A 26,687-nucleotide genomic window follows, 5' to 3' on the forward strand; every position below is an offset into this window, starting at 1 on the left:
ATACAACCTGAACATGTTTAAAGCGCGAGTGAACAGGCTTCTTCTGGGCGAACTTGCTCCATTTTCGACCCCGTCTCTCCCACCAATATCATCATCCCAAGCCCATAATATAATTTAAAAAAAATGTTTAAGGCGGATTTATATTTGACTGACGTGTCGCGTCGTGTCGCATCAGAACAGAATCGGTATCATATATTTCGTATGACAACGTTTACATTGATGTGTTGTGTCATGTCGTGATGGCTTCTGATGTGTCGCATCAGAACCGATCCCGTTTCGCGTCAGATAAGTCCGTTGCGGGGGGTGCTGAAGCGGCGCCATCACGACACGTCACATTAATGTGCGTGCGCCGTGCTGTGTTATGACGCGTCAGCGTCGCTTGTTTATTTAAAAAAAATTGTAAAATAATACTTTATTTAGCGCTTAAAAATTGATGACTTAATAGAAATTGTACGACAATATAATTTTATTTATAATATAAAACATAAACAATATAATATATAATATATTTGTCTATTTATTGGATGAATCCAAAATCCCCTTCTCTTTCTTTTTTTTTCTTAAAAGAATTGCGAGCATTAAAAATTGAATATCTTCTTCAAAATCTGAATCAGAATTCGATGACTTATAGAAGAACATTTCAAACATTTGACCTTTTCTAGAGCTGCGGCTGTATTGATTCAAAATATCGTTCTGATGCGTCAGAACACGACATAATAATGTAAACTCTAGCCATCACGTCATGACACGTCACGTCAGTCAAATATAAATCCACCTTTGTTTTCATTACTAAAATTATTCTCAGTTGACATTGACTTTTTAACAAACTCACATATCCTAACACTAACGCGTTAATACAAACATCACAAGTTGTTGCTGCTTTGATTGTAAGTTTATTTGTTATCTGTGTCGGTATCGATGGAAACATTTTAATTTATTGTATTTATTTTTCCAGTGTCTGCACTTTGCTTTCACTTTCAAATAAAACGACTATTCTTAATAAAAAAATAGTTTATTTTCTTATACACAAAAATCAATTAATATCAATCATCATTTTATATATAAATTGAAAAACAATACGCTTAATAATTTTTATAACGAATTCATATTTTCAAAATATCAACCCATTTTTAAACTTACATTTTTATTAACACACGTAAAACCACACTACATAGTTCAACAATTAGAAACAAGATATTCGACTAGTTACATTAACGTATTTATCCTAGCTATTATATAGTTATGTACATATTTGGCAGTTACTTAAAAATAACAATATTACAATGTAAAAAATTTCTTTAATCATTTGGCACATGAGAAATATTATTAATTTATAAAACTAGTGTAAGACTTTATTATTTTCATTAGATGAAATCGAAGGATTAACTTTGACAAGTAACGATAATTTAACATAAGTAATTTACAATCTAAAATTATTGCATTTGTCACTCATTCATGAATTATAACAATAAAACTAAATATTTTAAGCTGACATTGAACTTCCATTGTTTTATTATTTTTACAAATATTATTATATTATATTATATAATAATTATCTCTGTAAACATTTTTATAAAATTCCTTTCCGAGATTGGTGTCAGTTGTCAAAGTCGATGCTTTTGGTTTAAATATTATGAACTAATCAACTTTCTTTTTGATTTCTAGAAGTTTTAATGTATGGAGGCACCAGAACATGGCTGACGTTACGTAGAATACTTGAAGGGCTGTGATAAGTGGAGTCGTTGCTAGGCTTCTGGTGAGGAAAGCTAGCGCTGAACACCTTAATACCTCTAGCATAGGGGCGTATTTGGAATTGTCTAGAATCATCCCGATTATGGTTAGGGACGCTATGACGTAGGTCACGAAGATTATCACAGACAGCGGCGTCATTCCCTGTTGACAATAAAAATATATATTAAATAATTTTTTCCATATATTTAATTTTGAGATCATAATTCTTTATAATGTAACAACGTTTTCGGATTTTATCGCAGATTTGTAGGTTTTTACATGCCCGAAGTTTCGGATGCTTCACATCAACCACGGTCACGTGAGGACTAACGTAAACATCGGGCATGTAAAAAACCTAATAAACCGCGATAAAACCCAAAAAAGTTTTTTCGTTATAATGAGTGAAATTCGCGTACACATTAGAAAACAATATCATAATTCGTGATTAGTGGGTAACAATTAAGGCCTGGTTTTTATTTAAAAAAAAATTACGGATCGTGAGCAAAACGAAACGTTTTGTGAATATAGACACCGGGCTTGAATGTAGGTTTTTTACGTTTAGAAAATAGCACGTACTTTTTCATGAATAGCTGTTCTGTGTATACGATTGTGTAGTGTTACTAAAAACATTGATTACTAGAACGATAGTTAAAAGATTTATACGTGAATCTCCATGACAAATATGTTATGTACTAGCTGTGCCCGCAACTTCGTACGTGTGGAATCTAACAAAAAAGTTATTGTTCAGTTCGCAAAGTTATAAAATAAATAAATTAGAAAAATAAAAGTAGCCTAAGTTACTCCTTATTACACCAGCTATCTGCCAGCAAAAGTCCTGTGAAAATTGGTCCAGCCACAGATTAGCCGGAACAGACAGACCAAAGTTGTAAAAAATGTTATTTTGGTTTATGTACCGTGTATACATCAATATGTATTTAGTAAAAAGCGGTTATTTTAATATTACAAACAGACACTCCAATTTTATTTATTTGTATAGATATAGAATAAATAAATAGAATTACCCCTCTCTACAAAAACTCATTTTTTGTTCATGTACGAGTAATAAGGCTTTTGGTCAATTTATTGTTTGTTTAAATGCTATTATTTCCAGAGCTAGCTCAATATAAAACGTAAACCCTAATATATTCGTAAATAAAATGCAGGCCACGTATACGTAATAACAAAGCTTTCAAAAGCTTAACATCGTTTCTGATACTCGTATATAATTTAAACTGAATAATTATTCATACTAATCGGCTTGCGGCTTTACTCTTCTAATTCTCTCTTTCTTCATCTCTCTTTAAATTTCTTGATATTAATTTGAATAATAATGACGCTAATTTTAACAAAATATAAACAAAATCTATTTAGTAATATCTATTAATAGTTGTGAAAACCCTTAATTAGGATAGTTTTTTCTACATAGTCCTTTTTTTTGTTGACCCAGAGGAAATCCCTAACGGATGCCTCCAGCCCGGGGGAGCTGGAGTGTATGTTTGATTCGCACGGACTAAGACCTCTGGGGCGTTCCTTCGCTCGCCTGGGGACGCTAAGCACTTCCGCGATCTTTTGATACCTACCACTATGTAATAAGAAGATGAACGACTTTACTCAAACACGTTAGAAAGAAAACCATTATGAAACATGTAATACATGTAGTACTTAGTAGGTGTCAATTTACCTTTGCATCTTTGCATCCTTTAGAGCTTTTTTAAAAACGTAATACGTGTAGTACTTAGTAAGTGTCAATTTACCTTTGCATTCTTTAGAGCTTTTTTTACTATTAAATCAGATTACAAGCATACGGTTCACCTGATGGTAAGCGTTTACCGTAGCTTATAGACGCTTACAACATCAAAAGCATCGCAAGTGTGTTGCCGACCCTATCTCTGATCCTCCCCAGAAGCTCTGGTTACTTTACTCAACATAAGAACACGACATCGTCACGTGATCTTCTGTATGTGTGTATGTGTGTGTGTGTGTTTGTGTATTTTTGTTCGTGTTAATTGGTCGAGGTACTTCCCCTGTCGGGCTGCTGCAGATTTTGAGCAGGGTATTTCCTGCTGCGCCCTACCTCAGTTAATTTTGAAGGGTTCTTACTTCCGTATATTATTAGGTTAGACAGCATAATCTTTTTGGGTTCTGTAAAGCTGCAGGTTTATGGGCATTGGACAGTAAATTTTGCATTAAAATATAAAATGTCAAAAACGACACTAAAACCTCACCCTAAGCTATAGTAATTCGCTCCGTTATTGTCAAAGAAGCTTATAGATATGTAAAAATTACTTTCGTATTACTGAACAGAAAATAACTATCGACTCTACAAATTATCTGTATCAGCGTTATGGATGAAGCTCTGATTCTTTTACGTGGGGAAAGAGGCCTATGACAACAGTGGAATATTATAAGCTGAAGCGAAGCGCATATTAGGTACGTAAATGATCGTATGTGAATTTGTATGTGTTCTGCAAATATTACTATTTACAGAACACAAATGCAGACTTGATATTTTAAAAATAATATTAGTGTACAACACATACCATACTAACAATTTCATAAAAATATTTCATATAAATTTCTCTTTAAGTTTTATTATGGACATGTATGAATGTTGGTATAAATTATTCATTTCATGTTTCAGAATATGAATCAGACTGTATGTCAGTCTGTATCGTACTGGAAATGGAAAATACTGTTCATTCTTTCCAAGATTTGATACTATACGAGCTTTGACTAATAAAAATATTTGAAACAAAATGGCGTTGTTTTTGTCATTAAGTAATTTTATATCTTTAGTATTTCATTAATTATTTACAAATAAATTTAATTATAAATTAATTTAAATATTTTAAAAATATAATTTTATTTTTATTATTTAACATCACACTATAACACATCACAGAATACAAAAGATGTAGTGATATTATCTAAAACAAGTAGAAAAGTACAGATATACAGACTGCAATATCGTCATTAAAAGTTCCGGAATACGCGAAGTCAAATAACATTTTTCCAGTAAAGTCATAACTCTATCAAATATTATATGAACGAAGACTTTAAATTCAAAATCATTAAATCGTTTTAACCGACTTCAAAAATGGAGGAGGTTATTCGATTCGACCGTATATATATATATATATATATATATATATATATATTGTATATATAATATGTATGTATATGCTGTGTGGCTACGACATTAAAGAATATGAATATATATATATATATATATATATATATATATATCCATATCCATATGTTTATTATCATATGATGATGATGATGATATATTTATATATATGTATATTCGGGAATAACTTCGTCGTTTATGAACCGATTTTGATAATTCTTATTTTGTTGGAAAGGAGGTATCCCAAGAATGGTACCGTGATAAGGAATCCAGGATCTGATGATGTAATCCCAGAGAACTCAAGGAGACCCCTTGAAAATCGTAGTGACGACTAGTGAGTTTGTTAATTTTTTTCGTCTACTTACGCTGTAGTTATCGATGTCATTGAAGTCGGTTTTTTTCGTTTGCTAGCAAACATAATTATTATATTTTCAGGTACGAACTTTATACGTTTTAAAATATATGATGTTTTATTTTTAACTATTATCGTATTGTATCGTGGTTGGTTGGGTGTTTGTACAGTCCTTGTGGGTCTTCCCACCGTGCCTCAGAGAGCACGTTAAGCCGTCGTTAAGCGATCATTTCTCATAGTAGATTAAGCTTTGATCCTTCTCCTACATGGGGAAAGAGAATAATACAGGCTGCGATGCGAGCTATCGTGGTTGTGAAATTTATGGATAAAAATAGCCGCATATGTTATAGCAAATGTTTTTGTAGTTGATTGTACCACCGATCGTCAATGTAAACAAAGTAACAAATAAATTAGTATGCGTAACGGAAACATCAAAAATTGGCAATCCTTTTTGAAATTTACATTTTGTGCCTCATTCTTTCGTATTCTGTATTCTCAGCACGTTTGGTCGCGTAACAAGCACATTATAATCTATATCTATAGTTAGAATTATCGCTTCCTTACAAATGCGTTTATCCGAATTGTTTATTGCAACTGATCGATTTGAACGCGACATTCTAAGTTACTACGATTTAATTTATCAAAGGACATGGCTAAGCTAAGCAACAGCGAAGTTTTACTATTTTCCTAACACAACTAGACTTTAAATATATATATTTAAACCAAATACTGTCTGGTGTTCGTCTAAAAGTTCAGTAACTGAGGTAGGGCACAGCAGGAATTTCCTGCTCACAATATGGAGCAGCCCGACTGGGGTAGTACCTCGACCTTACAGAAGATCACAGCAAAATAATACTGTTTTCAAGCAGTATTGTGTTCCTGTTGGTGAGTAAGGTGACCAGAGCTCCTGGGGGATTGGGGATTGGGTCGGCAACGCGCTTGCGATGCTTCTGGTGTTGCAGGTGTCTATAAACTACGGTAATCGCTTACCATCAGGTGAGCCGTACGCTTGTTTGCTGACCTAGTGACATAATAAAAAGTTCCTATTTTTATTCTAATAGTTCATGTACATGTTTAAATATTTAGGCCATACATGAATAAAAAAAATAGTGTCTGAATTGAATTCGATGTTACTTTTTATCAGATAGCTAGTAATTTATTATTTTAATTACCTTGATACGTTATTTAGTGTTAATTAGCTAAAGCTATATTTATTTTATAAAATAACCAATATTTTAGTACAAAATTAAACGTTTGCAAAACCGCAGCCAGTACACATACATTGCGTGTTTCTGAAGTCAGTTAATTCTTAAATAAGCCTATAAAAGTAAAGTACCATTTTTATTGAGCTGACCTATAGGAAGCATATATGCTTTACGAGTAAGTGAACGTTACAGGTAATTTATATATTATATAATTAATATCTACGCAATACACACACGGTCGTCTGTTCCTACGGTAAGCAACTTATGCTTGTGTCATAGGTAACAGCCGACTGGCATAGCTACATTTTTTTCTATACACATACTTATAAATAATACATATATAAATATATAAATAAATATTTATATTACACTACGACTCGGGGTAGGAATCGAACCCACAACCCTCGGAGCAGAAAGCAGGGTCACTACAAACTGAGCCAACGGGCTAGTCTATCTAGTCTAATTATGTAAAAGGATTTCCTTACCATGTACTTTGAAGCCAATTCGAAGAAACCGTACAGTATCACAGAGTAATGCAATACAATGTAGAGACTGCACCACCCAGGCAGAAGGACATCGTATTTCTCTCTATTCTCAACCTGTAAACATTGTTTTTATACTTTACAATACTAATAAAAAAAGATTTAAATTTGTTATCTATTAGTAGTCATACTATTGTTTTTTTTTTGTAGACAATGCTGTAGGCTATAAAACATGCTATAATATCGTTTTTACTATAAAAGTTTCTGAGATAAATTTTTTACCACCTACGTTTTTAATGATATGTATGAATAAGTGATATCAATAAAGTGATAGTTTCTGTTTTATAAACTTTTTGCTTAAATGGCGTAAATTTAATGGTTTAATTTAATTATATAAACTTTTCTTCCCTCTCTTCCCGTGGATGTCGTAAGAGGCGACTAAGGGATAACAAGGTTTCACTACCACCTTGGAACTTAAGAAGCCGACCGATGGCGGGATAACCATCCAACTGCTGGCTTTGAAACACACTGGCCGAAGACGGGCAGCAGCGTCTTCGGTGCGACAAAGCCAGCGCTGCGGTCACCAACCCGCATGCCCAGCGTGGTGTCTATGGGCAACACACATGAGTTCACGCATTTTTGGCGCGAACTTGTGGAGGCCTATGTCTAACAGTGGACTGCAATAGGCTGGAATGATGATAATCATGATGATATAAACTTACATCAACCTTCATAGTTTCATCTCCAAGTCTCGGAGCGCCCGGCTCCCAACTGGGACCCCAAACGACTGCTTTGATCTTCTCTCCCCACGACTCAAATCGACGGAACTTCTCTATCACGTAACCGGTGTAAAACATCTATAAAAAAAATATTTGAATAAGAATTTACATAACAGAAGTTAAAGTTAGTGATAAAGAACACAAGTTTTCACTGATATCGTACTAAGAAAAGATTGCTCAAAGAAAACTTATTGTTATTGTAAGAAAAACAATTATAGGATAGTCTGACTTACAGGATATACACAACTCGAGGGTATAACTTCTACAAGTAAAAAAAACTTTTTACAAAGAACTAATTACAAATAAAAATATGTATTGTTTACAATTAAAAGTGAGATTGTGACGCATTTATTTGGACAATAATTTTGCAATTAAAAACGCCTGTAAGTTTTAATATAGCAAATGCGACGGAACGTGAAAGGATTTGTTAAGAGATGATTTGCGGTTTCCTTGTTAACGTTGTACTTTTAATTAAATTAATTTCTATGGCTTTTTTATTTAACGATGTAAAATATATTATTTTCCATACGACACGTAGAATGAAGACATGAAGGAAATTTCCTTCACATAATTATACGACGTAGGAATATACTGCGAAATACATATATAACTATATTGTTTATGTTTTGTACTCCAATTTTAAAATATCCATACTGCGTAAAATTTAATTAAACACGAAACCGAAGAGCGAGTCCTGTTTAAAATTATGAATTTTATTAAAGATAAAATATTGATCAAACGATTAGGGTCTTTATTTCTACAGTTTTAAGGTTTACAAATATACTTACTTGTAAGTACATTGGGTTGAAAGACGGCTGGTTGTATATAAGACCGTATACGATTTCAAGCTTGTCAATCTCGGGCTTGAAGGTTCCGAATAATCTGTCCCATATGATGAGAACTCCGCCGTAATTGACGTCTAGGCAGTATTTGTTGCTACCTACAACAATGAAAAAGAAAATTAGAGAAAAAAAAACGAGTTAATGTCACTGAGGCTTGGGACACCATATACATATAATAATATATAGTTATGAAAAGTTTCGTAATGATTTTTTTAGTAAATGTATTTAATCTGCTAATATTTAGATTATAAGTTTTCACTCTTACTCTAAATGACTAACAAGGCCAGTACAATATACTTCTTTCCATTAATGGAAAATTTACAAAAGGATGTTTATAAAAATATGATAATTTATCATTTCCTTATAAGCGTCAATAATTATTTAATTATAATTTATTTACCTGCTCAATTAAATGACAAATAAACAATTTAAAAAATCAGTATGTACTAGTCCGTCAAGGCTGTAAAATATTTTTAATTTATTAACAAGGAAATTGTTGAATGAATCAACGTGGTAAGCTGATTTAATTAATTAAAATAAGAGTTTTACTGACATAGATCCCTTTAAAGCATTTTATAAAAATTTAATAGAATAAGCTCGTGTTTTTTGAGACTGGATTGGATATTAGGATTTTTACAGACTAATCATTTTTGTTTTATTAGCGTTAATAGCTTAACTTTGTCAAATAAACATTGGTGAAAAGAGTTACATTTCTATAAATATATTATTATAGTGATATTTTTAACGTTTACTTAAAATTTCTGAATTATATATTCATATTATATTCATATATATATTTTAATATATTTTATTTTAGTTCCAAATAAAGCATCAACTACGTGTCTCGAGATATTCTAACGAAAAGTATATATCGATTAAATTTTTGTTACTTCTTCATTTTTCTTTAGTTTTCGTATAATTTTTAGAGTCAATATGTTTTGTTTCGCTTCAGCCTGCAATATCCCACGGCATAGGCCTCTTTCTCCATGTAGGAGTAGGATGCGCGGTAATTAAGCTCCAATTCTTCTCCTTCTAATGTTTTGTTTATTTCAATTAAAGTATAACCTCGATGAATGCATTAGTACCTACAAAATAATAGTTACACAGATGGATACAATAAAGCGTAATTTGCAATTCAATGTATTTTCGATACCATTAATTCCGAGCCCAATTTAACTTGTGCCGCTATTAATATTTATTACCGGAATAGACCATAATCACCGGATAATTGAGTGAGATATTCATAAGGGTTGAAACTTCAAATAAACTTTAGTATAATTTTAGAAAATATTGTCAAAATAACAATTAAAATATTAATTAGAATTAGACTTCTTGACTAAATTAAAAAAAGGAGAAAACCTATGTGACTATCGCAGAGTTGAAATTCTTGTGATTAAATTAGTTTAATCTCTACTTGCATTTTTTTTTGTTTCGTGCAACTCGGCGTATATGACTGAATTTTTTTATCAGTGTTCATAACTTTTTAGTAGATGTGATGATTTTGCTTTTGTCTTTTATTCAATGTTAGTGCTTGTCGTGTGGTCCAATTTATATTTTTTGATATCCGTCGAGTACTTTTTGAGTCATTCCTAATAAATATTATACATTCGAAATGAGGTTATTGAAATTTTTCATAATATATTAATGACGATACTTCTAGAAATTTTACGTTACAATTTTTTATGCGAATGATGACATAAATTGTGAAGAAATTGAAATTTAATGTTAGTTGATACGGTAAATATGATTTTAACATTCATTTTAATTATATTGGTAAATAAATAGTAGTATGGCGTTAAAATGTCCCCAAGTTGGTAGAACGATAAATATTTAATATTGCTTCGTTCTAGGACAAACCTATACCTAAAACTATATCCTATAAAGTAAACTATACATTTATTTTGTACTTTAATGTCGATTTAAAACAAATGGAACATGTATCAAATTCAGTTGATAAATGTGTAATTCTTTGCCTCATTTCGATATCTTAAATTAGTTGTTTGGAAAATATTTCAAGAGTCGACAATTATGTTAATGAAATTAATGTTAAATTGAATGCATCTAGGTTATTGAATAAGATAACAGTATTTATTAACACCTACGTTGTATATAGGTTACCATTATTTTTTTATCTTAATTCGCGTAATTTACCTCTGCCTATACAGTGCAAAAAGTACACACGAGTATAAGTCATGACTGACACACTGACACAAACACGCTAATCGTATTTGTGTATTTGTGTCAAGATTGTAAATAAAAGTTAATATCTGTTACAATTAAGTAATGTGGAAAATAAATTAAAAAGCACCTCAAAACGGTACGTAAAGAATAATAGAATATAATAATCTATTGTTACTCTTTATCAATTTAGCGTTCCAATTATATTTAATGATATATAACCTATTTAAACATTACTCTTTATTCTCTTTTTAAACGACTTAAAAAAAAAGTTCTCAATTCGAATGTTTTCTTTTATATAACTTTTTACTGGGGTTAATACGGCAAAAGTTTGATGCTTGTCGTGTGACGCTATTTAAATTTAAGCGAGAGATGTAGTTTTTGATTTATCCACAATAATAATGCGTATTTGGTTGTCAATTTTTCAACTAGCTACGTTGAATAATCGTTGATTTAAATTGAGGTCAGTTTTTTTGTTTGTTAATTAGTCCCTATAATTATGCGTTCAAAATTTAATGAATATAAATGAATCTAGATCGACTGATAATGTATTTCCTAGTATGTCTATATTCATATCTTGATATTGATTTGATATGCGTAAATTTTAAACTTGATCAGGATTGTAATAATAAAGAGAAGCCGAAAGAATCGAAGTAGCCGTTAGAGTGTGAATTGGTATCATCATTGGCACATCAATTCTAGTAATTGTTATATAAGCAAAGCAATTTTAGTAACTCATAGAGGCAGTAAGAGATTTACTAAATCAATGAGGATTATACTAAATATAAACAAAATATCGTCAATTAAACGTTCATATGAAAAGCACGCGAAGTATATGCCGCCAAATAGAGTTACTTCTTCAAGCCCTTAATTATCGAATTGACGAAGTATTCCTTAAAGGTTTCGATATAATTAAACATCTTTTGAAACTTTCTTAAACATTATTTCTAAACATTTTGTGTAAAATCAATTACCCATTTTGTAAAATTGGAAAATAATTGCATGTCGTATTCAGTTTGAATTATTTATAATGTAATTTTATTCTGCCTTTGAGTATTGATTTGACAGTCAATAATTTATTTCTTGCAGTCCATTTACCGTTTTTTTGAGTACTTCGATAAAGTTGTTCCAAGTTTAAATTCTCTATTCGAGTCGTGTTATGTTAAATTCAATCGTAATTTTAATCGAAAGTTGCAGCACGTATGAAGAATTTTGTTTGCAATGGTTATATTTACATACGTTTTCAATACGTAAAACATTTTTTGAAGATGAAAAGCTTAAAATTATATTATTTCGTTACTAGTTAATTTATTTATTTTTAATTTATAAGAACGCACTAACTTTTTGGGTCTATGGAATGGAAAATTATAATTGTATAAGTTCGAAAGACGAGTTTTTTGAGTAGGTTATAGACTATAAAACACTATCATACGGTAAATATAAATGCACTCAATCTCTTAACTACGAAACATAAAGCTTTAGGGATGTCTAACGGTTCCATCTAATTTTTATATATTTGTTTCGTGAGGCTTAATATGTAACAAATATCTAAAAAGAAAAGCCACGTGCTAGCTACTTATTTATTAGTAATTAATTATAATTATGTTAAATAATTTGGATTTGTTTTTATAATGATAAAAAAAAATTAAAGTGTAAATATACAGCCGTTTTGTGTCTGGCGAGTACGATACTCCTTAAAAAAACTTGGTTAAGTTTTTTGGAGTGGATTAAGTAATGATAATATATTGTTTAATAATGCATAAATAAATAAATAAATAAATATTTTTACTCACCATGATGGACTCTATGATGGCTTGGCGTGTTAAGGATGTATTCTAATGGCCCCAGACTTTTGATAGATTCCGTGTGGATCCAGAACATGTACAGGTAGCTGAACTGGTGGTGCATTATGAACTGGGCGGGCGGTATCGCCAACGCCAATGGAAGATAGAAGATCTGTTAAGGAAATACTTATTGTTAGAATTGACGTAATTACACTAAACTTATAATGGATATAAGTTTATAATGATAAGGTAATTTATAGCAATTCGTTGGATAACTAAATGACGTAACTAAAATAAATTGTAATTTGTAATACTCATCGAAAAAATGTTTTTTTTTTTGTTTGACTTCGTTTAATTTTTTGTTATGTTCACGTCATACAAGAGTATTCTAACAATCAATATTGAAATTATTACGACTTTTTCGTTTTCTTTATACAACTTTAACTATTCAAATGTTAAGATAATACCTTTAACAAAACTTTTCACGATAAACTTATGAATAACAAAATTCAAATGCCTTTTATTACAAAAAAAAACTTGTTTTAAATTTATTAAATATGAATGAACGATTCCAGGTATAAAAATACCAAAGGAAATTAATTGACGAATAATTTGTTTCATTGTTTAAAAGTTGAAAGGTCTACAGGTTTTTTTTAACTTGTCGTGACCATTAATTCTGTTCTTCACACTGGATATTTACCATATTTTCTGTTAGTCAGTCTAATAATAAATTAATTATTGAAATTTTAGAATTGCTAGTTTGCCATGTATCATACACCTCAGTAGTACTGATGTATCCCATTTTACTTAATAATATCAATGAATTAATAATAAAGTTTTGATATGATATTCAAAAATGTTTAGAATTCTTAATATGTGGGTAGCACGAAAATAAAATCGTACATAATAATAAATTTATTAAATTAGAAATATTTTAGTTAAAAGTTCAATAGAAACACGCACTTTGAGTTACGTTTGTATAATAGTTGTTACGATAAAGTTATTTCTATTATAATAGGGATATTGATTATTATTTTTAAATTAATAGGGTTACTTTAATGAGAAACGATATCCAATTTCGCCGTGTACCAATTCTTTCTGTATTTTTAAGGAAAAATAATAAATATTTTTAAAATAAAAATTTAGAAGTAAAGAAATTGTTTGTTCAACACGTTCAATCTTGCTAACTAAGCTATTTTTAGTTAAAAGGTTTAGAGAATTAAACATAGAATTGAAGAAACACCTACGTGAAATTTTTTTTAAAATAATCCCGAGTAGTTTTTACTAGATGTAGTTTCGTTGCTATTTGAACTCATACCTTATTTTTAAAATCAAAAATCTAAATTTTCTTTAGAAGGAATGGATTTATAAAAGTCGATAGAAAATTATAATTAGAATTAATAATTACATTATCGTATTAAATATAAATAATTACTTACAAATCCGCACCATCCCTGTAGAATAGACTGCCGAATTCCAACGCCCATGTTGAAGTCTTCAGATGTGTGATGGACTTGATGTTGTGCCCACAATATATGGACCTCTGAATAAATAAAACTCTAATAAATAAAACATAATAATTATGCTATGAATATACATAAGATAGTGACGGAGTAAGTTGAGTAGTCATAGTAACTAAAAAAGGGCTCAGAACTATTATTTATTATTTAACGTTAATAAATATCTGTCTAATATTTTCTGAAGGATAAATTTTGTATAGAAAGTTGTTTCTTTATTTTTAATAATTATAATAACATACTTCGTCATTTTCTTAAGGTGCGATTACATTTATTTATATTTTGTTGAAATTCGTTTTGATAAGGGACCACTAATTCATCGAGAGATATCTAAATTGCTATATTATTTTCTGCAAGGTTAAGTAAAGCAGTAGCAACAATATTAATAACTTATTATTTAAAACAAAATGAAAAATATGCTATTACTAATAAAATAAGTTTAATCTAGAAACAAGTAACTAAAATATTATTTAGTAAATTAGTACTTTAGGTAGTTAGTACTTTTCAGCTGAGGTGAGGCTCAGCAGGAAATTTCCTGCTCAAAATATGGAGCAGCCCGACTTGGGTACCTCGACCTTACAGAAGATCACAGCTAAATAATACTGTTTTCAGGCTGTAATGTGTTGCTGCTGTTAAGTTAGATGACCAGAGCTCAAGGCAGATAGATGTACGCTTGTTTGCCGGCCTAGTTTTATCAAAAATGGTAATTATTTTCCTTTTTATTCAATTATTGCGGCTTCTGATCGACAATACTAACCGTCTCACTCGCCACCTACTTTAAGTCATGATTTCTATCCATCTTATCACGTTATTAAGTATATCCATCATAACTCACTTTTAAAAACTTACCATGACACGCTCTGTGCATCCAATAGTAGCAAAAGTCGACGCCGAGAGCTGCAGCATACCACGTTAAAACATTATCCCATGGCAGTTCAACTATTCGATAGTGTGCGTATATCCATGTATATAAGTATGATTCAGCTCCACGCCATATTAATCTGTAATATAAATAATAATTAACTTAACGTCTCCCGAAAGAATTTTTCTCTTGTGTCAGGGCTTCGGAAGAACACAATACACATGCACAAACCCCCAGACCACGGCAGACATCTATATGGTCAATAGAAATATTTTCCATGTGTGAGGATCGAGCACGCGATTGCCAGCGTAATAGCCAGTTCTTTGAATCATGAGTGCTACGCTAACGTGTCTTTAATAATTAATAAATTCATACATATATATATATATATATACAATTACAAACGTTCAGCCGTTGACAAAGATCAGGTCTGAATGGCCTTCTTATATCAGTCTGTTCATTGAGAAAGTTAGGCTATAAAATATCACGATGCTATTTATACAAACAGAGCTAAACCTTAAACGTTATCGAACGTGAATTCTTAAACTAGGGTTTTGAAAAAAAGTTAAAGCCATATCGGCTTTCATTTATCAAACGGAGATAAATTAGCAAGATTCATTGACCACCATGTTTGATATGAACCCATAATCGTGGATGTTATCACGTTTTTTTTTGTAAAATATGTTATTTGTCAAATTTACCAACCGATGATAAACTTGCGGTCAAAACAAACTATTATTTGATAATGAGTTTACTAAAAGATATTTACAATAAAAAACTTTTAATACCTATTTCTTTTAAATCTATATTTTTGTAATTAAAAAAATCTTGAAAATAATTAAAATTACTGTTTAGTGCATTCGAAACTAAAATTACTTTTTAAAATGTGCTATAGATTTACTATCGGATTTTAATTAATTGCAGTATTTTCATATTTATAGCAATATTTGTATTATAATTGTAAATAAATTTTACTGAGCTTCCTGTGAGTTAATTTTTTTTTTAAATAATATAATATTGTCTACGTTTTGATGGAAATTGTTTATTCCAAATTTAAAATATTTACTTAATTAAAAACATTTGACACTACGTCTACTGCCTTTACTGAACAGAATTGTTTTTATATTACGATTTTCTTACCTTCCGCATTCTTGTATTATTCCATGCGATATGCTGGTTATACCATCGTTAAGACGAATGCCTTTCTTGCCTTCCAATCTCAACACTATGTGTTCAATTATCATAAATATTAAGAAGTATGGGTACGACTGAAACAAACAGAAAAATAAAACGTTAATTACTCTGAACAAATTTTCTATCATTACCGTTTTAAGCGTGTAATTCTTAAAAATGTTCGTTTTCTTAATTTTTTTTTCGAAATTTGAAACTTACTAAGCGAATGGTTTTGTTTTTTGGATAATATAGGCAACTTTAAAACGTATTTGGTATTTTAAAGCGACTTATAAAGAAGTAGGAGGTTCTAAATTCGACTGTATTTTTTATATGTTACCTCATAACTTTTTAGTAGTCTACCGGTTTTGATAATTTTTATTTTTATTCAAAAGATCATGTTTGTCATGTAATTTCATTTAAATTTGAGGGAAATCTGAGGACTAGAGTTTGTGTTATAAAATTACAAAAAAATTATCTACGTCAATTTAATTTAAAGACAGTGTTTTTTGTTTCAGAACAAGAACAATAATGTTTCGTTTCGTTCTCAATTTTACTTTGAAAATAGTCGATTATAATTTTATAGACAGATTTATTTTGGAAGAATAAACTGTTAAAATTATTATCATACTAGCTGACCTGGCGAACTTTGTACCGCCTTCTTTATTTTTTTCTTAAATATAATAATTAATATATCAAAATAAAATATAGCCTATCTTTCAAGTTGGATCGAACTGCACATGGTGTGCGAATTTTATTATAATCGGTTAAGTGGTTTAGGAGTCCATTGAGGACAAACATTGTGACACGAGATTTATATATATTAAGATTATTTTTTCAAAAAAGGTAGGTATTTCCTTTAAATTGAATATAACCTCATTTCACTGGCTGATAAAAATTCATGTGTTATTTAAGTTAGCTAATTAGAGAAACTTGTTAATTACATTGAGGTCATTAAAACAAACGGCTAATGTTAGCTGTCGACGGACTCAAGTTTCTGTTGTGGTGTCTCTAGACCACTGTAATCCAAGATTAACAAGAACTAACGTTGATTGCGTATACAATAGAGCTATTTTTAAGATTAAATTAAATGCAGTTGTCGCTTCGCTTCAGCCTGTAATATCCTACTACTGGGCATAGGCCTCTTTCCCCATCTAGAGAAGTAATTGTGCAAATTAAATGCAGTTGGCGTTATACTAAATATTTAGCTATTAATATCTTATTGAAAGTAATAAAACCAATTATAAAAGTCTTATATTAGTTTTAATAACTTACAAAAATTATTATAGAAAAAAATATTTTACAGCATTACATCTGTATCGAAATTTATAAATAAATATTATTTGTAATTAATCTGATAAATCTATAAATACAAATATTACACCCAGATTCAGGCGGGAATCGAAACCACAACCCGCGAAGCAGAAAGCAGGGCCAGTACAAACTGCGCCAACGGCCTAGTCAAATAATTATAGCCGTTTAAGAGAAATTCGACGTCTTATTTACTACCATAAATAGAATTTATTACATGATGAAAGTTGGAAATATTACTTGAGAGAGATGTCTAGATTACTTCAGAGTCAATGTTGATATGAAATATTTATGTGAAAATAACCTTTATGAAGTGAAATATTTATTATCAAATATAAATGTAATCTTTTTACGAAAACTAAATTACAGAGGACATATTCCAGATAGTTAAGAAATGTAAGTTAAAAAAAAATCATCACATCAGGCTATTGCAGCCCATTGTTGAACATAGGCCTCCACTAGTTCGCGCCAAAAAATGGCGTGAACTCATGTGTTGCCTATAGTCCCCACGCTGGGCAGGCGGGCTGGTGACCGGAGGTGCAGGTGAATTTTAAATATTAACAGATTATAATTTGAATAAAAGTTTCACAAAAATTCAGCTATTTTATAATTTTATCGTACATAAATATCGTGTAAAAAGTATGTACTCTTGTGTACATAACACAGGGTTATCACCTCTGTCTTATATGTCGATAAACCAATTAATAATTTTCCACTTGTTTCATGAATTCAACAAAACGACTTCTTATTAATTTGTTTACATAATTATAATTAGTATGATTACAATGTTACTACATATTTCCTTAACTAATTACTATAACCTCAAAAACATTTTTTCTATTTAAAAGTACCTCTATTTGACTGGCCGCTCTATCGTATGTTATGTTTTAGAAACTTTCAAATTTAGCCTCAAAAATTATATTTGAGTGATCTCAAATCATTTTGTTAAATGTGCTCAAACATAGGCTATATTTCGCTTTTGCTAAATTGAATTTTATTTTTAATAAATTTCAAGTAATTTTCACTTACGCTAATACAAGTACCTATTATACCTAAAACAACATCCTTTATTTTTATAATCTAACGTCACAAACAGGATGTGGCAATATTTTTCATATGGATTATTACCAATAATAAAAGTGACCGATAATTATAAGGTACACAGAGTCACGGAGCCGATGATGCTAGGTCACAGACGGACGGTAAACTCGAATCAATCACGATACATCTTGACAGTAAACAATACGTGTCGCCTATTTCGCACGTACCTACAGCTCAAAAGTAAATCAACATTTGACGTGAAGACAAAGTCAACTGTCAACAAGTTTGCAAAAATACAATTTTATGCAAATATACGTCTTATATTATAAAGCGAAAGAGTTTAATTTTTATTTTTATATATCTATGATGGAAGGGTAGGAGATATAAATGATCACGGTATGACTCAAGATGGTGTAGTGATGGAAAACGTTCTTATAAAATAGTTGAAAGCAAATGCACGATAAACTGTGTAGTGTCGAGTAAGCAGACGCCAAAGTTTTAGATTTTCGCCGTATATATCGGCGATCTATGATCACCAATGTGATGAAGTGAAATAAAATGCAAAATCAAAGAGGTTTATCTTCATTTTTCAGGAATAACTTCATGACAACACATCAGCTTGTATGCCTTTATATCAGATGATGTTATATTGCGAATAGTGAAATAATCAAGTGTATTTTGAAAAGGATATTCAAAAGTAATTTGATAATGATTTTATACCAGAAAATTGAGCGTTGTTTTCAATATTCACGTAATAATTAATGGAACATGTAAAACGATATTATGAATATTACTCAGAAAATTTAACTTAATTAGGGCAATTGATGTCACTTTACGTTCTCGGCGAAATTGTAATGTAGGTTAAATGTTTCATTATTTGGCTTGCTTTTAAAAATATAAAGCTCTATTTCCCATTAGTTGACGGTATAGTATATACTATACCGTTAACAATGCGAAACAAAGTCACCAACTCAGAAAATATCCTCAATTAAATACTTTATTGCTTTTGTCTTTTTGATCAACTAATGTACCTTTGTTATTTCATAAGTGCTCATTTTTTTACGCGAGGTAGAAATTAAATAAGAATAAGTAACATCATAGAATGGATTGGCGTAGACATAAAGATCTTATACACATATATATGTTCTTGTTTGGCTTGGTTCCAGTGATAATGTTTCGAGTGCAGTCTATATGCAAATAAATAAAGTTATCTTATATCAACCACGTGTTATTTAGTGGCTTTTAGGAAGTTAACAAACCTTAAAAATTATCGCTGCTCAAGGCTCTATTTTGTTTGACAAATATTGACAAACTTCGATGAAAAAGTCTGGTGAACCGGAAAACATTCAACGCATATAGCAGACTATAAGAAATGAAATTTAATACTGGGAATGTCAAGTTTTCAACGCATTGAGACGTTTACTTTGTCATATCAGCAATGGTAAGAGATTTTCTGATCGTATTAAATTTTTTTGTATGCTATCAGGATATGAGGTACTTCCACTGAGTTTTAAATAATGTGTGCTGTCTGTTCAAAAAGTTAGTTTATTTTCATATTTTTTAATTTTTTTCTTAACTAGTAACAATAGGATATTTTAGAATTGTAAATTACTCTTTAAAGCCGTATTTCGAAATGATTGGGTAACAATTCCATTTTCTGTATGCGTAAATATGATTACAATAACGGAATTTACATAGTTTTGATTTGATTTTATATGAAAACTATGAGGTTCAAACATATCAAATTATTCAATATAAGATATTCGAAGTGTTATTAATAAAATAGAATTTATATAATCTATATCAATAAATATTAATCGCTAAATGTGTTGGTAAGTGCTAAAATTTACCAATTAGACCAATTTTAGGTATTTTCTTTAATCATCCAATAATTTTTAAAAGTTTCTTATGATTTGAAAAATTAATTATATTTTCGAAAAAAGTAACGAATATTTTAACTTCATGCGTTTGACAGTTCTCAGGACTTGTTCTGTTGTTATTGTTGTTCAGTTTAGTCAGTTGGTTGTAAATAATAATCGATTCATTATAAGTCACCAGACATTGAAGGTCCTTATTAAGATGCCTATTGAAATATACAAATAAATTTCAAGTCTCACCCTCCTGATCAATTAAGAAACTCGAAAATAGGTTGAAGTCATCCAATTTTCGATTGTCTGATGCGATGGATAAATGATAATGAGGTTAGGATTCTGATGAATCAACTTAAAGATGTTGGATCGATTTTTTTTTCACTTTTGTTTTCAGCAAAATCTTTTATCATTAATTTTTTACTGGAACCTTTGAATGGTTTTAAAAACGCTTTGTAGAAAATATGACGACGTCACGATTTTATCTTGTTACTAGAAAATTAATTTGAAATGAGTATGGATTTCTATATTTAAGTTATATCATTTTATTAATTTAAATTGGGTATATCATCGTATAAATAAGCTTTAAAAATAAAATGAAACTAATATAAAACTTTAAAATAAATAATTGCGTAAGAAACCTGTCACAGTAAAAATAAATTAGATAATTTTTAAAACTCTAATATCAATTGCTTGAACAACCTAATAAATCATTGTATATATATATATATATATATATATATGTTTTTTTTAAATGTATGTTCGGGGGTAACTTTTTCGTTTATGAACCGATTTTGATAATTCATTTTTTTGTTGGAAAGAAGATATCCCCGGTATGGTACCATGATAAGGAAACCAAGATCTGATAATGGGATCCCAGGGAAATCGAGGGAAACTCTCGAAAATCTGCATAACTTTTTACTGGGTGTACCGATTTTAATGATTTTTAATTTAATCGAAAGCCGATGTTTATCATGTGGTACATTTAAACATGGTGGTACATTTAAATTTAATCGAGATCTGATTACAACTTTTGGAGTAATCTTTGATAATGCGTATTTACTTGACTATTTTTTCAACCTACGTTGTATTACTCGTCGATATAATTGAAGTCGGTTTTTTTTCGTTTGCCTGCAAACACAATTATTATTATATTTAATTTTTTTCCGAAGTTGAGTTTAATTAGCCTTTTAATTTTAACTACAGTCGGTTTAGTTCGTTTTTTTTTCGCACGTGACTTTATTTACGTTGTTTATATTAGTAAAATATTTTCCTCGTAAATTCAACTGTAACAAAAAACGCTATGAATAAAACGTTACGTATTTATAATACAATTAAAAAATATAAGCAAATATAAAGTGGTAAATCGTGATTGTTCAATTTTTTTACTGTATCACTTTTTAAAATTATGTTTAGGGTTCTTATGTAGAGCTTAAGGATCTACACTAAGGATTTTACAACAATGATTAAAATCATTTTGTAAAATAATTCTTCTTTATATTAGAATTTAATAATTAAGAATTCGCAATGAGAATGTAACCCATATTCTGCTGTAAAACGCAGGTGAGTAGACGTGAAACTCCCTTATTGGTATTTTTTTAAATAATTTAATTATTGTCTTTCTTTAGGCTAGTTAGAGTGTATATTGATTTCATGTAAATTCCACCCTCCTTTATCTCGTATTCACTTAAACAGTATAAACTTTATTATTACAGATGTATTTAATTGTAGCGAGCATTTGAAGTGGAAAACTTATTTTTACTGCGGACTTTTAATCTACATACGTATGCCTATCCCCATAAACGATGCATTATGAAGCTTTATGAGTCAGACTTATGGTTACTGTCGTCGTTCCATGAATACGTATTGTTATAGAGTAACGAATCCGCCAACCCGCATTGGAGCAGCGTGGTGGATTAAGTTCTGATCCTTCTCCTACATGGGAAAGGAGGCCTATGCTCAGTAGTGGGATATTACAGGCTAAAACGTATAGAGTAACGTATTGTTAAAGATACTCTAAGCTATACATGGTTTGTAAATCAATAAGCAATTTTCATATTGAATAAATTGGAAACAAATTTATTGTAATTAAAAATAATCAGGAGAGTGTTACGATTTGTAATAAGTTTTTATAATTTTATGTTCACTATGATATTCCGTTGCTGAAATATCGGGTCTTTCAAAATAACAATCACAAGTCCTGTATAAACAAAATTGATAAAAAGTTTGCGGAACCCTTACAAATGCAGAAAACTAAATCAAATATTTGTATTTGACACACAATTACAACTTATTGCGATTCAATTCGCGTACTGATGTTAAAAAAATAATGCGTATTGAAATTCTAATGCAATGAATACAAAAAAAAACATGTTTTCGTACGTCGTTGTAAAATTACTTCTTAAATAACCTAATAAATATTAGTATATTATTTAGTGTTATAAAATAATAGTTTTTGTTTTAAGTTTGAACACACTGAAACACGTGTTGCACGTGAATTTAGCGACGATATGAACAATTTGCTATCAGCATATTGAGGAAGGTTATGATTTTATATTTTAAAACTTATGTTTTTCATTTTTTAAATTATTTTTATTAAAAGACTAAATTGATTTATTTTTTATTTTATTTCCTTACTAATAAAACGGTCAGATATTAATGATAAAAAATAGAATAAATTAATTCAAATGACTTACATAAATATCCAGATTAGAATTATATTAGTACCCGCTTCAACTGCTAATCGAACTTTCGTCCGTCGACGTTATATTTTATTATTAGTATGCAATCTCGATCATAGAGTTATTTAATACTACAATTACATAGACAGAGCTCTTATTCGTCAAACTAACGTCAAATAACTAAGCGAAATATTTTTAGTCCTTTGTAACTTTTTAATTCATTCTAAATAAGGACGTGTGTTTTTCGACCCTTATGTTTTCAAGCTGCCTTTAAAACCTCTATCGAAGTAACTTGGGAACTTGTAATTATAAAGAGTTTGTAAAAATTAGTTCTAAATTCAGAATTTACGTATGAATTTGTGTTATTAATTACTATAAGGCGTAAATGAAATAAAATTCATCACAGACGGTATCTTGTTATTCTATCTGATTGGTCGAAAAATTTAACAGATTATATATTATAGATATTAGTGTACACGACAGGAAATTAAATAAATACTTTTTTTTATAAATGCGGGAATGCTATTTACGCACTAGCCCCGCCACCCAAGGGCGTGTGGAGCTCCCATGATCATTAAATATATCATTAATATGCTAAGCCAATTTTGGCCAAGTCATAACTGTCACTTTTTCACTTAATCTTTAAATTGAAGAAAGAATAGTCAAGACGAGATTTTTGCGATTTTTAGAATTGGATACAACCAAGTCGATAATCGACGCAATTAAAAAAGCGCAAATAGTTACATCCACAGTCAAAATAGAACCTGACTCTTGAATATTGAAAGCCTAAAGATAGATACAACAGAAGAATGGCAGCATGCAATAAGTAAAGGTTTAATTAACGTGTGACAAATTTGTAAAATTTTATCAATAAACTGGAGAACCAAGATTGTGGTCAAGTTTTATTAAATTTACAATGGATGACTACATTCACTACAAGAGAAATATTAAAACACGCCGTTCTTAATGTTTAGTTAAAAGGTAAAAGAAATCGTAATATGTTGTATTATAAAATGTTTCTCGATAAAAGCTTCTCTAATCATTTTTTTTAATCGCTAATACAAAACGAACTTTTTATATCAGTTATACGAGTATATGGGTATATTTTTAGAAAGTACATCTGATACTGGTTATATTACCAAATAACCTTCAGTTTATTTTGTTCATTTAAATGTTGCGTCGCAACCGTATTATTTAAATAATAATAATAAAAAAAAAGATTTTAAATGTAAAATAGTTACGAAACCCGCATTCAATTTGTTTTTTATTTTATTTTTATTAGATCGTCATTGTTTTTTATTAACTGTTATTGTAATTACATTATAGTTATTTTATAGTATTTATGTCGATTTTAATGACTTTTTGATAATTTAATTGCAGGTTGTCGAATGCAATACGTTATCATCGAAGAACTATATTAATATATACACACATATACACATATATATTAATATAATTATAATATTAATACACGTGTCCGTTGCATGTGCACCTGCATTTATGTTGCATGTATGTCATGTTATGTTTATTATTTTTATAAACAAACCAACATTTAAACTTTTTATTTTGATTTTGACTTGTAAAAACAAATGATAAAGCTTCTATGAAAATTCACGGATTCAAGTGATAAATTTGTAACCTTAAAACTTTTTTAAAACTATTTTATTCATAGAGTTTTAATACCTAACGCAGGCTATTGGTATTATTATTATATTTTTAAATAATATTTAAACTTTCGTACGTAATCAGTTTGTATTAAGCCCCCATTTAAGTGTGATCAAGGACTGTCGGGTAATTTTTTATTAAAAAAAAATTATTTATGTATATTTTTACGACAGAAATACAATGGACTGTGTTCTTTGTTTAAATTTAATTACCTGATCATATTTTATTCATTGGCAATTCGACATTGACCGAACCCGTTTTAAAGTATTCCTTCGTGTTACATGATCGGTCGTCAACGGTACATAAATCAATCATAAATGTGTCATTCAATGTAAGTCGTGCAAGACAATAAACACGGAAAAAAATAAACGTTTTTATTTTAAAATTATTATAGATTGTTGTTTTTGTTGTACTTTAATTTATTTTTGTTTTAATATTCATTGTAAAATTTTATAAATAAAAATTATATAGGTTTTAATTTATAAATAATATTTAAAAGTGAAGATATAGAACAACTAAAATGATTAAACTTGTAAAGTTGAGTGCGAATTCCTACTAATATTATAAATGTGAATGTAAGTTTGTTTGTTACGCTTTCACGCGAAAACTACTCAACCGAACATCATGAAACTTTGTACACATATTTTTGGAGGTATCAGAAGTAACATAGGATACTTTTTATTAAAAGAAAATTCAATTCGAGCGAAACCGCGGGTAAAAGCTAGTTAGTAATAAATGTTATACCTAAATGTTTATGTAAAACTTATTTTAAGAATTAGCATGATGGCGCAAATATGTATCAATATTCAATCCAGTGTATATGATAAATATGACCTTGTTCGCGACAGGTAAAAGGTTAACAATCTCATTACATGTGTCGACCGTGACTCGATTTTCATCGTGAGGATGTTAAAATTGAGTTTTGATCAAATTGTTTTCTAAAATTTTATTAAATTATTATTTTAAAGACGCTATGGTACGATCTAATGAAATCACGATATTGACTCGACAAATATTGTGTATACATGTTACTCTCCATTTCTTTTCATTTCGATTTTATAGCTAATAGTAGGTAATTAGAGAAAATGCTATTTGCAATATTTAAACCGGTTTTGCATGAGACATGTTTTACTTAAAAGTTTATTTTAATTCATTTTAAACAAATATCAGTAATAAAAACAAACCTCCTCGAGCCTGTATCATACATGTATTTTTGATATAAAGTCATTGCCTATTTCATACATGTTTCGTGACTCATTTGATTAAAATGTAACAAACAAATTTCAGTACGTATCTCATAATTTTATGATTTTAAAATAATTTCTCTCGTTTTTTGTATTTGGAAATTATTAAAAGTCACCAATTCAAATGAAACAACGAATAATTAGAGAAATATGAATGCCTTACCTGTCTAAAGAAATTTGGTACGTCTTCTGGTTTCTGGTACAGTTGTTCCTTCGGTGAGTGTATGTAGAACATTCTCCCGATTCCCTTTAGATGATGCGTTACCACTTCCGACAGTCCACTGTCCGTGGACATGTTAGCGAATGTCATTTCCGCCATTTTGATTATTTTACCTGAAGCAAAAAACAAAAAATAGTAGAGATCACTGTTCAAGTACATCCCATCGTAGAGTGGAAGTATACAAGATCTTAATACAAATACGCTAAGACGTTTTAGCTTTGATTGAGGTCTTTAGTGCAGTCTACTTATTTAACTAAGTTTTTGAAATGCCAGTTTGATGCGTTAAAAATATAGCAATAATAAATATTAACGCATGTACTTTAGCACAATATAACTGTTATTACTTTTTAAATGTTTGTATTAAATATCCCGTCTCTTAGGATAAAAATAAAAGAGCCAACCAGTATAAGTAATGTAATTACATTCTTTATTTGAGTAAGTGAACAAACAATAAAAAAGTTTCAAAATCTTTAATTCATTTGTTACATCATTACGAGAATTCCATTTTTAAAATATAAAGAAAAATAAAGTAGAAATAGCTAGAGTTCTAAGGAATGAAATGTTTCATAAAAAAATAAAAAGAAATCCGAGCTCGGAAAAAGTGAAATTGGAAAAGTTTTAAAAT

At 29.7% G+C, this 26,687-nt stretch overlaps 1 protein-coding gene across 1 annotated transcript; it reads right to left on the reverse strand.

The window, feature by feature from the left end:
• Window positions 1–1,124: 1,124 nt before the first annotated feature.
• LOC123655207 (alkylglycerol monooxygenase-like) lies at window positions 1,125–26,180 on the reverse strand. Its single transcript, XM_045591039.1, has 9 exons — window positions 26,006–26,180; window positions 16,003–16,130; window positions 14,850–15,001; window positions 13,923–14,026; window positions 12,493–12,655; window positions 8,468–8,619; window positions 7,623–7,757; window positions 6,904–7,017; window positions 1,125–1,893 (listed from the first exon to the last, which is right to left on the reverse strand). The coding sequence occupies exons 1-9, from the start codon at window positions 26,159–26,161 to the stop codon at window positions 1,639–1,641; spliced, it is 1,359 nt and encodes a 452-aa protein (XP_045446995.1). The 5' UTR covers window positions 26,162–26,180; the 3' UTR covers window positions 1,125–1,638.
• Window positions 26,181–26,687: the final 507 nt, after the last annotated feature.

This window comes from Melitaea cinxia, chromosome 7 (genome assembly GCF_905220565.1).
Source record: "Melitaea cinxia chromosome 7, ilMelCinx1.1, whole genome shotgun sequence".
Lineage (NCBI taxonomy): Eukaryota > Metazoa > Arthropoda > Insecta > Lepidoptera > Nymphalidae > Melitaea > Melitaea cinxia.

Excerpts from the sequence above, each read along its gene's own strand:
- LOC123655207 (XM_045591039.1), bottom strand. The coding sequence starts at position 26,161 with ATGGCGGAAATGACATTCGCTAACATGTCCACGGACAGTGGACTGTCG. Across the intron at positions 16,131-26,005 it reads TACCAAATTTCTTTAGACAG|TCGTACCCATACTTCTTAAT; the intron begins GTAAGGCATTCA and ends TGTTTGTTTCAG. Across the intron at positions 7,018-7,622 it reads ATGAAACTATGAAGGTTGAT|GTTGAGAATAGAGAGAAATA; the intron begins GTAAGTTTATAT and ends CAATGTTTACAG.